At 43.1% G+C, this 16,525-nt stretch overlaps 2 protein-coding genes across 2 annotated transcripts; one reads left to right on the plus strand and one right to left on the minus strand.

Moving 5' to 3' along the window:
• The first annotated feature begins 940 nt into the window (after positions 1-940).
• On the plus strand, positions 941-5,750 carry LOC115013870 (neurofilament heavy polypeptide-like). Its single transcript, XM_029440417.1, has 4 exons — positions 941-1,778; positions 3,066-3,265; positions 3,371-3,495; positions 3,602-5,750. Exons 1-4 carry the CDS (start codon positions 1,028-1,030, stop codon positions 5,088-5,090), a joined length of 2,565 nt encoding a protein of 854 aa, XP_029296277.1. The 5' UTR covers positions 941-1,027; the 3' UTR covers positions 5,091-5,750.
• A 1,864-nt stretch (positions 5,751-7,614) lies between these two features.
• Positions 7,615-16,515, minus strand: thoc5 (THO complex 5). Its single transcript, XM_029439843.1, has 20 exons — positions 16,357-16,515; positions 15,987-16,091; positions 15,424-15,567; positions 14,510-14,623; positions 14,012-14,109; positions 13,378-13,524; positions 13,168-13,282; positions 12,200-12,332; positions 12,018-12,095; positions 11,790-11,833; positions 11,025-11,124; positions 10,162-10,270; positions 9,218-9,319; positions 9,015-9,111; positions 8,811-8,922; positions 8,618-8,721; positions 8,429-8,516; positions 8,231-8,346; positions 7,920-8,110; positions 7,615-7,827 (listed from the first exon to the last, which is right to left on the minus strand). Exons 2-20 carry the CDS (start codon positions 16,083-16,085, stop codon positions 7,764-7,766), a joined length of 2,055 nt encoding a protein of 684 aa, XP_029295703.1. The 5' UTR covers positions 16,086-16,091; positions 16,357-16,515; the 3' UTR covers positions 7,615-7,763.
• Positions 16,516-16,525: the final 10 nt, after the last annotated feature.

A 16,525-nucleotide genomic window follows, 5' to 3' on the forward strand; every position in this document is an offset into this window, starting at 1 on the left:
GGAGACATCCCTTCAGAGCAAAGGCAGCTCAGTGCTGTATCACTGCAGCTCAGTGCACAATGTGCATGCACTATGATGCTGCTATTTTTGGTTTTTATGTAAGGGCTGTCCCATGCCATGTTTGGCCTGCAACCACATGTGCACTTCTGGACATTATTTATTCTTCAGCAACAAAATAAAGCAGAAACTATGAGATGAAAAGTAACGTTTGAAGTATAAGGGGAGAAACACACCTTTTACTGTGTGTGTGAGTGTGTGTATGTGTGTGTGAGTGTGTGTGTGTGTGTGTGTGTGTGTGTGTGTGTGTGTGTGTGTGTGTGTGTGTGTGAGTGTGTGTGTGTGTGTGTGTGTGTGTGTGTGTGTGTGTGTGTGTGTGTGTGTGTGTGTGTGTGTGTGTGTGTGTGTGTTTGTGTGTGGTGGTAATAGGGAGAGAGAAAAAGATAGTCTGTCAATGGCCCAGCAGTTAAGTCTCAGGGGGGTGGCGTGGATCTGCAAACTCACACTGCAGCAGTATAGCTACAGAGCATCAGCAGAACACACTGCACACTCACACAATCATTTCACACAGGCTGTAGCCCCCAAATATGAATATATTCAAATGTATAAAACCTTGCAAAAGTAAGAATTGATCAGGGCTGTTTATAAAGAGAAAAATGACTCACATCTTAATAATTTAACACACTGGCTATATTTTTCCAAAGTGTTTGTATGCACAAAAAGCCTTAGAAAGATAGAAAATGAAAAGTCATGTTTGAAAAACATTTCACATGCTATAAAACCATTATTTGGGGTTTGATGCTTTAATAAATTACACCTCATTACCACCTTCAGTAAAAAAATACAACTCATCAACAAGGTGCTACATTGATTAGGGCGAATATATTCCTGCGCAGGCAGTACTTCTCTGAAGAACAGATATCTCTTTAAATAGAGAGTCCTAGTGCTGACTAGTGAGTTTTCCCTCCCTCCTATAAAAGCCCAGCACTCCCGCTCCTGCTGCAGTCAGTTCTCATCCGGCACAGCCAACATGAGTTTCACGGTAGAGCACCACCTCTTCGGCCCGACTTCATACCGCAAGGCTCGGCCTTCCACCATGTCCTCCAGCGGCTTTCACTCCCAGCGCCGCCACCTCAACTACAGCCAGCCACCCACCGTGGACAGCTTGGACAACTTCAACGGCGACATGACGCGAAGGAACGAGAAGGAGATTCTGCAGACCCTCAACGACCGGTTCGCCGGCTACATCGACAAGGTGCGCAACCTGGAGATGCACAACCGCAACTTGGAGGCAGAAGCAGAAGCTCTGCGGCAGAACCAGGCTGGGCGCAGCTCGGTTGGGGACCACTACGAGAGAGAGCTGGGCGACCTTAGGGGTCTCCTGCAGCAGCTGACCGGTGAGAAGGCCCGCGCAGCTTTGGAGCACGAGCACCTGGATGAAGACATCCAGCACCTGCGGGTGAGGCTCGAAGATGAAGCGCGAAACCGGGAAGAGATGGAGGCTGCTGCGCGCACCATGAAAAAGTATGTCGAAGAGTGCCGGCTGGCGCGAAAGGAGCTGGACAAGAAGCTCTGTGCCCTGGATGAGGAAGGCGTTTTTCTGAAGAAGAACCACGAGGAAGAAGTGGCAGAGCTCCTCGAGCAGATTCACGGCGCTCAGGTGAGCTTCGACATGCGAGACACGATGAAGGCGGACGTCACCGGCGCACTGCGAGAGATCCGCGCGCAGCTGGACGGCCACGCATCCAAGAGCTCAACACACGCAGAAGAATGGTTTAAAGGTGAGTTTTATCAAAATGGGAAAGTTTTAATAAATCTCTTAGTTTTTAAACCACAGAGAAAGTTCAGCGTACGCTTTTCAGTGTGCAGCAGTGTCTGTTCTCTGTCCGTGGTGCTGAAGTCTAATTAACGTTTGAACTAGTGATAGCCTAATTGTATCCCTAGTTATTCATAAGATGACTTAAAGTGAATGAGCAATGTCTTGCAGTATCGGACTCATATCAGGGTTACAACGGTCACTTACTTTTTAATATGAGACCATAAACTATTAAACATACTGGTCCTGCCTTGATAACCGATTTCTTACCAACCAGAAAGCACACTTTAATTAAAGAGAGGATGTTAAATAAGCGATTGCAGGAAAAGTTAATCAAGGCAGATATCATGAATATAAAATGCAAAATAAGATGAACATTTTAATAATATGACCTCCAGTTTAAATGCTGCGGCTTTCTGTGGGTGCATCGCTGCCGCAGAATGATAATTGTTTTACTTAAGGCAAGCACTGCAGGAGTGAGATGGCACACAGAGAGGAGACTGTGATTAATTTGTACTCTCACTGTGGGTAACAGTGGGTGTGTCTCTTACCCTGAACCTCTACAAATAGAATAGTCATTTCAAGGGCACTGTTTGTGGTAGGAGGACAAGAAAGCTTCATTACTCTAACAGTCATCCTTTCTGATGTTGTGACTGGGGTTCACAGAGGATGTAGAAGTAAGCTAGTATGTAGATATGCCGGATAGATGATGATGCCTTGTGAGATTCCTCTTCACAATTATACTGCAAGAAAATGGAGCATCGGATGCACACAGCGCTTCTGTGATTTTGTGATACTGTACAAATACACAATCGACAACTTTAAAGGCCAAAGCAGGGTTTTGTCCGAACTGCATGTCACAGAATTTAACGATTTATAGATTGACCCTTAAAGCACATCTACATGCTGACTTGATATAAGCAGTGAAAGGTGTAAACATAATGACCTTCCCTGTGTGGTGTCCAGCTGACTGCAGCAGTGTGGGTCTTTCAAGCTTGGAGGAGGGAGGGAGGGAGCTGAGTCAGACTACTGACTGACAGATGGACACTGCCAAGGTTACTCAGGCTCCTGGTAGAGTCTCACTGAGGATAGGTCAAATGTCTAAAAAATAATGCAAATCTATGGACTGAATAATAATGCAGAATTTCAGCCATTCACTTCAAACTGTTTTTGGACACAAGCCATTCAATGGTGTGACACAGCAAATGTGATTTCTAAATCGTGTACATTCTTTTGTATCCATTTTCTGCAGTGCGTATGGAGCGTCTGTCTGATGCAGCTCGGTCCAACCACAGTGCCATTCGTGGAAGCCAAGAGGAAATCGGAGAGTACCGCCGTCAGCTCCAGAGCCGCACTATTGAGCTGGAGACCCTTCGGGGAACCAAGGATTCACTGGAGAGGCAGCGTATGGAGAGTGAAGACAGACACCACGATGACCTCAACTCCCTACAGGCAGGAAATCAACACAAACATCTCCCTTATCACACATAGGGAAAACCACATTAATTGGACCTTTCATACAATCTGCATAATATTTGACCCGTTTTCTTTTTGCAGGAGACCATCAATCAGCTGGACAATGAGCTGAAAACCACCAAATGGGAGATGGCCAGCCAGCTGAAAGAGTATCAGGAGCTGCTGAATGTGAAGATGGCGCTAGATATTGAGATTGCTGCTTATAGGTTAGTCAGGGTTTAAAACCACACATAATTAAATAGATTTTTTAACTTCTAAGTGATAAAAGTTGTTGACATTTTTGTTGACTGAGTGTCTTTGTCTTTAAAACAGGAAGTTACTGGAGGGAGAGGAGAATCGCTTCATTTCAGGAGGAGGTCCGTACTCTTACCTGGAGAGCAGAATCCCTTCCCACTTGAAAATGAAAGGAGAGGAGATCTCAGACACAGTCATCGTGGAGGAACAGACAGATGAGACCCAGGTGACAGAGGTGACAGAGGACGCAGATGAGGAGGAAGAGGAGGAAGAGAAAGAAGAAGAGGAAGAAGAGGAAGAAAAGGCTGAAGAAACCAAAGAAGGGGAGGAAGAAGAAGAAGATAAGGATGAAGAGGGAGAGGGAGAAGAAGTGAAGGAGGAAGAAAAAGGAGAAGAGGAGAAGGATGAGGAAGCAGAGGAGAAAGGAGAGGAAAAGGATGCAGGCGAAGAAGAAGAGAAGCCCAAATCTCCAGAACAGGCTGCATCCCCTCAGCCTAAATCTCCTGTTGTCAAATCTCCAGAATCTAAATCTCCACAAAAATCCCCTCAGTCTAAATCACCAGCAGCCAAATCCCCAATGCCCAAGTCACCTGCAGTCACATCCCCTGCAGGAGATGAGTCAAAATCACCTGCAGCCACATCCCCTGCAGGAGATGAGTCAAAATCACCTGCAGCCACATCCCCTGCAGGAGATGAGTCAAAATCACCTGCAGCCACATCCCCTGCAGGAGATGAGTCAAAATCACCTGCAGCCACATCCCCTGCAGGAGATGAGTCAAAATCACCTGCAGTCACATCCCCTGCAGGAGATGAGTCAAAGTCACCTGCAGTCACATCCCCTGCAGGAGATGAGTCAAAGTCACCTGTGTCAAAATCCCCACCCAGCAAATCCCCTGAATCTAAATCTCCTCGTCCTACATCCCCTGAACCAAAGTCTCCAGAAAAAGAGAAGGCCATGCCTGCCGCCGCTAAAGACACCCCTAAAGACACCCCTAAAGACACCCCTAAAGACACCCCTAAAGAGGAGAAAAAAGAGGAGAAGCCTCAGCCTGTCAAGGAGGAAAAGAAGGAGAAAGAACCAGTGAAGGAGGAGAAGAAGCCCGAACCCAAGGAGAAAGAGCAAGAGAAAGAAGATAAACCTGATGCAAAGAAAGAGAGCAAGGCAGATGAAGTGCCAAAGACGGATGATGCTTTGAAACCCGCTGCTCCCAGCAAGCCCGCGGAGGACAAACCTGCCCCCAAGTCTGAGCCTAAAGAGAGTGCACCCCCCGCCAAGGAGGAGAAACCCGCTGCTCCTAAATCAGAGAAGGCCGAGCCAGAGGCAAAGCCTGCTCCTAAAGCAGAGCCTGAGAAAGCAGAGAGCAAGAAGGAGGAGAAGAAGCCAGAAGAGAAGTCCGCACCTAAAGCTGAACCCGAGAAAACAGAGAGCAAGAAAGACGAAAAGAAGCCAGAGGTGAAAAAGGAAACCAGTAAAGAAGAGAGTAAGGAGGCGAAGGATGGAGGGAAGGCAGAGAAATCCTCCGGCACAGAGTCAAAGGAGAACAAGGAGGAGAAGGCCAAGAAGTAAGAATAGTAAGCTGTGATTCAAGGCACAAGGAGAGGAGGAGATGCCAAATAACTATGATGGAGGGAAGAAAAGCAGGGTAAAGAGCAGGAGAAAGGGGCTGGATGCACCCAGCTGTTAGGATGGGCGCTTAAATGTCCAAAGCAAAGCAGGTTAATGGTATGTAAGCAATAGTGATATCCGTAGCAAATAACCCACTGCTCCCTACGTATGGCCACTACACCCCCCCCCGATGCTTCTGATGTATGACTGTAGTGAATGCAGAATGCTCTAAACTCTTTATCTGAATGTGACAACTGCCCTTAATAAATAACAAGTGCATTTAAACTGAATCCTGCTGAAGGGGACCGCAGGGACCTGCTGTACCTACACAAGCCTTCAAGGGCAGAGATGTCAAAACAATGTCAAGCTAAAGATTGTGACATATATTATATATAAAGCATATATTTAAGGAGATACAAATGTCTATATTATATTTACAGATACATCCGTAAGAAAGACTTGAATCTTTGCTTGTTGTGCACATTAATGCAGCTTCTCCTGACAGGTGAACTGCAGTGTATCACTTCCTCTGGTCTGCAATGCTAGGACAATGATGACTATGTGTTATGTATTAACTGCTGAGAATATGCAATATGAAACTGACAAATAAAGAATGAAAAATCAAACAAAATGCTTTTGGGATATTTCTTAATCTGTTTGCACTTCAAAAGAATAAATAAATCAATAGTGCGTTGACCTCAAGTGAGGATTTATGAAAGAGAAGTGTCAAGAGTAATCAGGCAAGGTGTGAGGCCTGAAAGGTAAATGCTGCGAGAAACGGCACTGCATTGCGGCTAAGGAGAGGGGGAGCCGTACCCACCAGCAGCAGCAGCCACCGCACCCTTCCTCACGACCCAGAGACCACGCTCATGTATAAATCAGGAGCTGCTTGCATGCACAGAACAGACTCATATTTGCCTTTTATTTCCAGCTCTTTCTCAGTGCAAAGAGGAATGTTCACACACTGAAGCAGTGATTCAATATTACCATAAACATAAGTCATGTAATAGTTTGAATATCATGAGTACGCTTAGTATTAATACAGAACAGGCATTCACTTTTCAAACCATACAAAATGATTGAGGCACAAACCCTGTCACCTTTCGGTTATGACTTACAGTAGTATTTGAGCTATTCATAGATTTCTACAATCGCACGCAGAAATTGTGTAACTGCATTTTTAATCAGATTTATTAATGAGTAGAGTAGATGGTAAAAAAAAAAAGCCATTCATCTTTTTTTTGGATACATTTCTGACATTGGGAGGATTTCAGTGTTCCCTTCAAATCCAATCCCTGCATCTGATAGATGGCTTTGTATTAATGGGATTAGCTACAACGTCATAAAACACAAATTACAAATGTTTCCCTTAATACAAGTACATTTGAATCTGAATAGCTAGTGTTCACTTTTCCTGTACGAGTCCAATGGCAGGACTCTTCTCACCATCGAAAATGAAAATCCTCACTCATATTCTAAATAGTAATCACCCCCCCTTTGCTTCTTCTAATTACAAGTTACACTGCCAACTCTCTAATAAACTATGATGCCCCCAAGAACATTACGATCATCCACTACAGGTTTATTAGATGTTCCCAGAAACATCCAAAAGAAAATCTGGGATGCAGTCCTTTATGCAATTATGCAGCAAAGCTGTGGAACACTTTACCTGCAGACATTAGGGAGGCAAGCTCGCTCAATATCTTCAAAAGTAAACTAAAAACATATCTCTTTACTTATACACTCTTTAATGCTGCTACTCTATGCCACTTTAAACTCATTTAAATGCTTTTATTCTGTAATGTTCCCAGGTGTTTCGTCCGAAACATTATAACTCATTGTTGCTATTTTAATTCAGCCATTTCACACTCATTTACATCAACACCGTGATTATTGTACTGTAAATGCTCTTATTCTCTCTAATTCTGTACTCATTTTTATGTTTTTGCTGTGAAGCACTTTGGGCTGCAATTCTTGTATGAAAGGGGCGATACAAATAACGTTTATTATTATTATTATTATTATTATTACTACATACATCCATAAATCTATGATGGTCTATGTCTGGATATGTCTGGATCTGAGAAAATAAGAGGGTGATATTTTAGCTGAACACTTGTAATCCTTAATGTTTGGCATCAGTATCCTGAATAACAACCTGTTTTTTTTATTACATTAACATATCTGGGATTATAAATCAAAAGGTCAAAAATTTGCTTTTGACCTTTTGATTTATAATCCGCTGACTCTGAAATATATAAAATATCATATTCCATGGACAATATTCTCGGGGGAAATGACTCAGCTTGCTGTGGCAAGGAACTACAATGGCATAATAATCAGCTAGAGCAGACGATGCCTATAAATAGAGCAGTGCAGAGGTGAGGATGGAGAGGAAAGCAGAGGGATAATAGATCAAATAAATTGGGAGTGCACAACAAAGCATGGGTGCAACAGTTCCTTAAATAGACCAGATACACACTCCTTCAAGAAAATAACATGGTGTTTTATTTTTATTTTCAAACAGGTAAAAATACTTTTAAAAATGGATACTTTGTTTGTCAAAGACCCACAAAAGGTAAGCTTGAGGAAGTTAAGAGTAAAGTACAAGCAGTGAGAATCATATGGACAAATCTAGCGGTGACTGAAGAAGCCCTGAGGGTGGTTGTACTTGAATGGCTTCAGACGATTTGGACCCCTGAGAAAGAGAAAGAGAGTTCAGAGATGCAGTAAATCTCTTCCGATACAAAAGCACATTTAGTTAACTAATAGCTTCTTGTGACTGTGTACCTGACGGTGCGCAGGCACATCTTTTCTCTGGGAAACTCAAGTGGTCCCTCCACACTGTCATCTTGACCTTCAGTCTCCAAATACACGTCCAGGCAGACGCATAGGCGTGAAAACTGATTGGTCAGAAGCTGGTGTCCTGGACGAGGCCCCTGTAGTTCTTTTTTGAACACATTGACCTCGCTCTCCATGGCCTAAAAGAGGGAAAGATGAGTCAGTTAGAGCCAGAAATATCTAGACGTAAAATGAGCTCGTGCAACAAGCGAGCACAAGCTTATGGAACATAAGTGATCAATAATGAACAATGCTCATACTCTAAGGTTGTCGTCAGTGCGCCCACTGCGCTCTCCCTTCCAGCTGAGGGAGAGGGAGAACAGAGGAGAGACTTCTGGGTAACGGGGATTCAGCACCAAGGCGGCCTGGAGACGAGCTGACAAAGAAAGAAATCAAGGCAGGCGGGTTATAAGAATCAAATACAATGGCCAATTCCATCATCAGTGCGAGTATGTTACCTGTGCCCCTTTCCACCACAGCCATAAAGTACAGATCAGTCTCCTTCGCCAGCCCAGCATCAGTCACATGACGAGTATATGGCAGCTCCTACCAAAAAAGTGAAATATCCCAGTGAGGTGAATTAATAAAACATTTTTAAAAACAAGTGTTTTTCAAATATCTGTACATTTGTGTTTCTAAGTGTATACCGTGTACTCCTGGTGAGTGGTGGTGGTCCAGCGAGCTAAACTGGAGATGATCTTGGCAGGAAACAGGTGCTGACACTCACTGGACACCGGGATGATGCTGTGTTCTGAGGACACGAGTACAGACAATCTCAGTCAAAATGTCCCATCTCTTCTTCAGGAGAATTTGACGTGTGGTCATTAACATGTCATGTACCTAAAGAGGCAAACTGTTTGTGCAAAGCCAAACGGGACTGGAGTCGTCCCCTCAGCAGCTTCATGGTGCTCTCCATGTGGCTGGCGCTCAGGGAACTGCCCACACTCACACCCTGGAACAAAACATGAGCATATACCAACATGATGAGGCTGCAACACACAGAAACTGTGCTCAACACGGAGTATACTTGATTTCAACACACACCTCTGAAGGATCTTTGGGAAAATGTAGTCCTCCTAGACTCTGCACCCACATGTAGGCATGGCCCAGCTCCTCCACATAATCAGCAAAGGAAACGATCCTAAACGTGAAATTATGGGTTAATTCTGATGGAATGTCATTAAATTGAAATAAAGTATGAGTCACTACACATCTTCTCATTTCCTTTAATTACTTGGCATCCTCACCCGACTTTATCGAACTGGTAGCGATTAGCTGGATTGGGCGTTTCTCGTCCCTGGTCGCTGGAGTAGAGACAGCTGAGTACAGTGTCTGACTTCAGCAAGTCCCTGCAAAAGAAAACATCATTAGACTTTCCTTTCAGGGACAGAGAGGAAGGCAGATGCTTAAAGGGATATTTTGGATGTTTTCAAGTTTTATGAGGTACTTATCTATAATGAGTGTATTACCTACAGTATATGCACGTCCCTAGTTTGGAGAAACAAGCAGGAGTACAAGCATGTGGAGAGGGGAAGCTGCAATATGTAATTTACTACCTAAAACAAATCTACTATATATTTAGAATATTTTTTTACCGCTTTACCTTGTCATGAGTCAGCTCTTTCCAACTGGGAAGTGAAGCAGTTATCTATGCTTCAGTTCTGGTTGCTGGTCTATCGCTGCATCGAACGGTTAGTTAGTTTGTGTTATTGTGTGACTTTGGTGAATCTGTACTAACCAAAGTCACACAATAACACAAACTAACTAAACAAGCAACCAGTGTCCAGCAACGTGAAACTACTGTGTTTTTTAGAGAGTCTGGTGGCTTTGAAGAGAGTTTATGGATATAATGGCTTCAGTTCGCTGTCTCACGGCGAGGTAAAGCAGTGAAAATATTCTAAATGTAGCGTACACTGATATCGATTTATTTTAGTGCGTCTTTCTTTTAGGTGGCTAAAATGTGTTTTGCTGCTGTCCCCGTCCACTGCAGTACATTGCTTTACTTTCCTGCCCGTAATCCAAACTGGGGGCGTGCAGACCGCCATCTACTGCAGTCATACACTGACTATGGATAAGTACCTTAAACAACACCACTTCAAAACAACCAAACTATCCCTTTAAGTCTACACACACACACGCACGCGCACACACGCACACACGCACGCGCACACACGCACGCACACACACACACCCTGCGCTGATGGCGGAGTTGAGGTCTGTGGCGGTGGAGACCTTGGTCTTGACTGTCATAATGTTCAGATTCATCAGGTAGTAGAAGAAGAGATGGAGGATGCTGCCATCTGTGGAGACATAATGGAGAACACATGGTGATGAACAAATCCATTACTAGCTCAATACTCTCTCTCCCCCCTCTTTTCATTAATCCTCCCGGTGAAGGTCCCTGAGGGTTTACTTTACACTGCAGCGCATTATGAGAGCAATAACAGGGTGTGGTCACGGCGGCAGCTAGTAGCACCCAGGGGATACATATACTATGCTGATGGTCTTCTTTCACTGCAGTCACTGTGAACTCTGTGACACTCCGTCATTCACTGACACCTACGCTGCTCTCTTTTTGCTTTTACTGCAGTAAATTGACTGCTGCAGCTTGGAGCAGTGAAGACAACTGGGAAGAGGGAAGGCTCTAGAAATACAAGCAGAGGTTAGAGAAAATATGCTTACAGCATGTTGTAGGTGCTGCAGACCCACAATGCTGCAAGCATCTCTCTCACCCCTCTCCCTCCTCCCCCTTTAGGTAGAGTTACGCCTGCAATGCAGATCTCCCTATAATCTGTCACTATTCCTCTTATTGGCCAGCAGAGGGAACACGAGGGTCAAGTGGTGTCATGACATCATAGCAGACTGGGTCACTTTCTTTCCCGTACTATCGGGTAGGTATAGAGTTACCACAATACACAGAAAAGCTTGGGATACATTACGGATGATTTGTAAATACTTGGGCTCAAATGTGCTGAATATGAATGCACACAATACACAAGCCTTTTTGGTGCAGACACTAATACTTGAAGTCATCACGAAAGTAGAACAAGTTACCTTTGCACTTGAGGTCCAAGCAGAGGGACAGAGGGTGCCTTTTCAGCATCTCCCGTCTTTTGTCATCCAGCTGGCCACCTGTCGTTGGCCTTCTTCTCTTCTGTCAATAAAAAGCGATGGAAACAAGAGATGAAAAGAAAGCCAAAGTGCATGTTTGACAATGTGGCATATTGACTAAATTGGAAAAACAATTAGCATCAAATTTCAGCCGTTTCCAGGAGAAACATGATAGTGACTTAGCATCTATAGGATTTTTGTCCTCTTCCGTTACAGATAAAAAAGAGTGTAGGCGGCAGTAAAAAATAAAAAAGTAAAAGAAGGTGTTTCGGATGAGCTGTTGCAACAAAATACAGACATTTATTCCCAAATCAGTCATTTAGAAAATATATATTTACTTCACTAGAGAAACATCCCAACAGACACTGCGACAACAAAAATGAGCACTGTTTTGGTGCTGAGCGTGCATGCCCGAGTTGGGCTCAGGTTACTGTCACCTAGCAATTCTATTAAATATTTCCCAGAATCCCCGAGCTGGCACTAATAGGGATGCAGGAAGCGATCGATAGCTGCCGCTCCCCGACTTGCCAGATTACAACGTGTGGCAGCTGGGGCTTCAGGGACAGTTTGTGTGTCCGTTACAAAGACGGGTATATTAAGAAATTGTTGAACTCACTGCCCTAAGGGTGGGGGTGTGTGTGTGTGTGTGTGTGCGTGTGTGTGTGTGTGTGCGCACGTGTTGAGAGTAAAGCCAGGACTGAAACTTACTGTTTTCTCTTGCTCCTCCTCTGCATCTGAGTCACTCTCATCATCTGGATGAAACGAAAACACATAATTATGGCCGGGGCTTTTTTTGTTAGAGATGTATTTCTCACAAATACAATATCTTGAAATATTAAGCAGTATATCAGAAGATGAACTGCACAACAAAACTTAAGTGTTTGTGTGATATGTGCACACATGTGTGATGGCGGGCATGTACAGTAGTGTTTGTACCCTGGGAATCTTCTGGAGGTTTGGACAGGGCCTTGGCCTCATCCACATCACCACTGATTGAGACACTCAGGTTCTTGTCTGATATGGAAACAAAATAAAATCTTTGAAACTCAGAGCTTACAATTCCTAAAGAAAACTCTACCTCGTCTTGAAAGATAGGATATTCTCTAATGACTGCTTACCACAGGCCTGGCCATAGGCATTGGCTTGAACAAACAGGACGTAGAGAGGTGGAGGCAGGTGGCGGGCAACCTCTGTCTGTATCTGAGCCTGTTCAAAGGGCATGGACAGGTACTCCTGCACGGGGATGGAGGCCTGGGCAAGAAGAGAGAGCAGAAATTGTATTGTCATTAAGAGGATCCATATGTGGTGTTCGCCTGGTGGGACAGCAGTTAAAACCTTCCCCTCAATGAAGAAGTCAGTCAATATCATAAATAATAAATGAACAACACGTGTTTAAAACACTTTGCAAAATGAATGCTCCAAGCTGCTGCGACTGGAACAAAACCAGAGTGGCAGGTGACGTTCAGACTGAAGGCTAAAGTGGCCCGAATCAGATTTTCTTTGTCTTTTGTGACTCAGATGTTTCTTTTTCATAATAATGTGAAGATTACAAATCACATGGAATCTGATCTTTTCAATTCTGATTTGGGCCACTATCATATGTGGTCCTAATGCGATTCAGTCTGAAAAGTCATATGGGAATTCATGCCACTCGACATTCGTCACAACTCTGCTCTGGCGGCAGTCACTCGGTGAACACAAAGAAAACCTTGACATCTTGAATGAAATGCGTTTCAGTAAGCCATTCAAGTCACAAGTTAAAATGTGTCTCTCTTTCTCCTCATCCTCGTTATCATCTGCTCACAAATTCGCTGGCTTTCACTGCACATCAACTTATAATTGAAACTGGAAACGCTGACTTCAGTGGCCTCCATGTTTACCTCCTTACGACAGCATGCTGCGTGACCTCTTTGTCAGGAATGAGACCAGTTCAAACTAGAATCTGACATTTAAAAAACAATGTGAATGTGTGATCTGAGCAATAAACCCGGCTTGAGCGCCAAGGCTTGCAGTGTGCAAGTAGCAATAGTGTGGTGCCATCAAAGCTCAAAACATTTATAATATGGCAACCAAACAGCTGTTATACCTGCATGATGGCATTGAGTCCTGGCTGCAAGCTTGTCAGATGTTCCTTCTTCACCTCGATGCTCTTCTGGATCTTCTCCTTTGTGGACTGTGACTCCTTGTATTTCTCTGCCAACCTGTATCCGAACACACATTTAAAACAGCTGCTCTGTGTTCCCCTTTAAACCCCAGCAGCCTACTAATGCATTATGTTGTGTGCAGGTTTGCGTACCTCTTCCTCTGTTCGAGCTCCCAGTCCAGTCGTGCCAGTGTGAGTTGGTGGGGATCATTTTTGGTGAGGTGAGGCCTGGAAATGTCCTGTGGCGCTTCCTGGTAAAACTCTCCCTCAGACACCAAGTCTATCTCCTCATGCTTGGACCTGGATCAGGGAAAGTTATGTTAACTCAGCATTTTGTGTGTGAAAGGTGCTTTATAAATAAGGTCTATTATCATTCCCACCGTGGAAGCATGTGTTCCTCAAAATATGAACGTGAACCATCAACAGTAAGTAAGTCATTTTCACAAGCTTTATTCCACATGAGCAACTTTTTGTAGAACTATACATTCTCACTGGCTATCTTTTAAGGTGAGTAATTCATTTTGACTTACATACTGACTGATTATAAATGTATCTCTGACAGAAAGAAGGGGAGTGTCTTTATTTCTAGGGATTGATAAGATCCTTCTTTTTTTTAAGAAACCATTTTGTAATCTTCTTAAATGAAAGTGCTACATGAATAAAGTGTGCTTTTTTTTGTACTTCTTATATATAATGATTAATAACCTCAGTAGATTTGTATCGTGCTTAGTCTCAAGTATGTTCAGAGTAAAAGCTGTTCTAGTTGAATGATATATTTTGTACTAACTTGAACTCCAGACATTTGCTGATCTCCTTCTGAAGATGCATAACTTCATACAGCAGGTTCTGTAACTGAAGGTGCAGCACATCCACTTTCTGCTTTGCCTGAAGGAGAAAAAAGGGGAGTTTAAGTTTGGTTTGTAAACACGACCCGGGTGACCCTGGAAATAGGTTTACGTCAAACAATATGCCAAGAATAAGAAACAGGATTCAATCAGAACAAGGATCAATATCCAAGATCTGAATCTGAATCAATATAAAAACAAACCCGAGGGTGTATAAGTTCTCTCTGCTGACAGTGGCAGCTTCTACAGTTAGGTGTTAAAAGTAGAAACAAAGTGCTTAGTGTTCAACTTGCATTTCCTGATCAGCATAAAATGGTAGTTGAGGCAGCACTTTCCCCCGCCCCAACAAATGAATTGAATAGAGGGAGCTTAACCTAATATGGTATTTCTTTAATTGCTCATGAAAGTTGAAGAGCACTTGAGAGTTGTGTGGGAATTACCTCGTGTGTCTGGTCTCTGCCTCTCTTTAGTCGCATATGAGCCAGACGATTGAGTTTCTTCAGATTCATGAAGTGGATGCAGCCCTGCATGCGTCTCTGCTCGACCTCAGCACTCTGAGAACAGACACAACTAGTAAGACTTCATAATTGTCCAGGTGAAGTCACAGAATCCACTTGAACTGGGATCATATTTACAAATGTACAATGACAAGCAAAGGATATTCATCTCCTTTATTATCACACAACTCTTGGACAACATGCCATGAAATACAGAGGACCTTCAATTTGGAATATCAGTCCTTTCTCTATCAAAATCTGTCCATCACTGTCAGTATTCAAGTTAAATAACATCGGTGCCATAGTTAATATACTCAGTATGTGTGCTTATGTGAGTTGGGTGTTTATACGATTGTTTTAGTTATTATTAAATATTAATGTACCTGTAAAGCGTCTTTGAGTACCTTTTAAAAGCACTTGATAAATAAATTGTATTATTATTATATTAATATTACTACTGTAACTAGTAACCTGTTTTTTTATCTCATTATGTTAAGAAACAAATATCCATAGTTTTAGGATACATTGTAAATCCTAGGGAGGAGGTTTTACTATAAGCCCTTTGGGGTTTCTTACCTCTCCTGCACAGTCTATGAGTTTGCTGTTATATACAATTGATTTTATCACTTCATTTGTGCTAATAAACTAATGTTGTTATATATTATATTCACCAATACCACAAAATGCATGTATAACGTTGTACTGTGGAGGGGTGTACTTGTCTCTACAGTGACAAACCAGCACATCACATTGAGAGAGACACCTGAGAATAGATGAGTTTAACTAATTTGTAAAACTGACTATGAAATCAGTCTATCATTTTTTGGATGTGTGCATCTTAAAATTAGGATTCTTACCCCTTCCTTGTCTCCATCGGCTTTCAGTTCCTGGATCTCGCTCATGAGTGTGGCCAAACTCTCACATGACTCTTTGTACTGCAGGAAGTCCTGCTCAGGGTCCCTGCTGTCCAGTTCCACCTCCTCATTATACACACGCACATCCTGGAAATCCATCAATATATACAATATATCACACCATTGTTGTCATGCTTTAATTTGACTCCCTTCTTGGAGTGATTAAATGTTCAACACAACTAGCAGGGATTCTTCGGACACCGAACTTGATTCAAACTATAATATAATATTTTTTTAAATCATTTATCAACAACGGTTTAGTGTTTCAATCACATGAGGACCTTTATGCCAACACAAATGCAGATTTTATCTATACTTTTCTACAATAGACACATTTTCGTGGACGATGGGAAAATCTAACTCGCTAGAGTGGATAAAGTAGTTAGCACATCAGTATTTAAATTAAAGACAAACTTAAACTCGACGGTTTTTAATTAAACGGACAGAGGACCTTGAGCCCAGTCTTTCTGCTGGGGGTCAACCGGTGCCTCCCGGCGGTGTCCTACCTGCTGTTCCACATCTCCTCGACCTCGCTTCATCTCTGGGGTTCCTCCTTCACTACGGAGAACCTTCGGCTTTCGCTTCTTCAAGGCGTCCGACGACATGGCTGGCTGGATAAAGACGAGGGAACACACACATATATAGGCCAAATACAATAAAAGAGAGATAATATGTAAACGCCGTTGGGTAATTACACTTTGTACCAACAGTATTAATCTATTAGCAAGCTAGCTAATGTTAGCACTTTAGCTCTGTGATGGCTGACTAGCTTATTGGCTAACAACCGTTAGCTTGTAAAGGCAGGTTTCCATTCATAGATTAAAAACCCGTGAATAACTTGTATGTTTGATGGGATATCTATTAATAAGCACAAACCTCAGTGACGGAAAAATAAATCTGGAATTCCTAAATCGTCCGTAAATGCACACGTAACGTTACAGGATACTTTGTTTAACCGCAAAGCGCTGAAGATGGACGGAAGCCCTGCCGTGACAAAAACCCCAGAGCGGATATCTCGAGGAACCTGCAGCTACACTGCCACCTA

The sequence above is a fragment of the Cottoperca gobio genome, chromosome 9, assembly GCF_900634415.1.
Source record: "Cottoperca gobio chromosome 9, fCotGob3.1, whole genome shotgun sequence".
In the NCBI taxonomy this organism is placed as follows: Eukaryota; Metazoa; Chordata; class Actinopteri; order Perciformes; family Bovichtidae; genus Cottoperca; species Cottoperca gobio.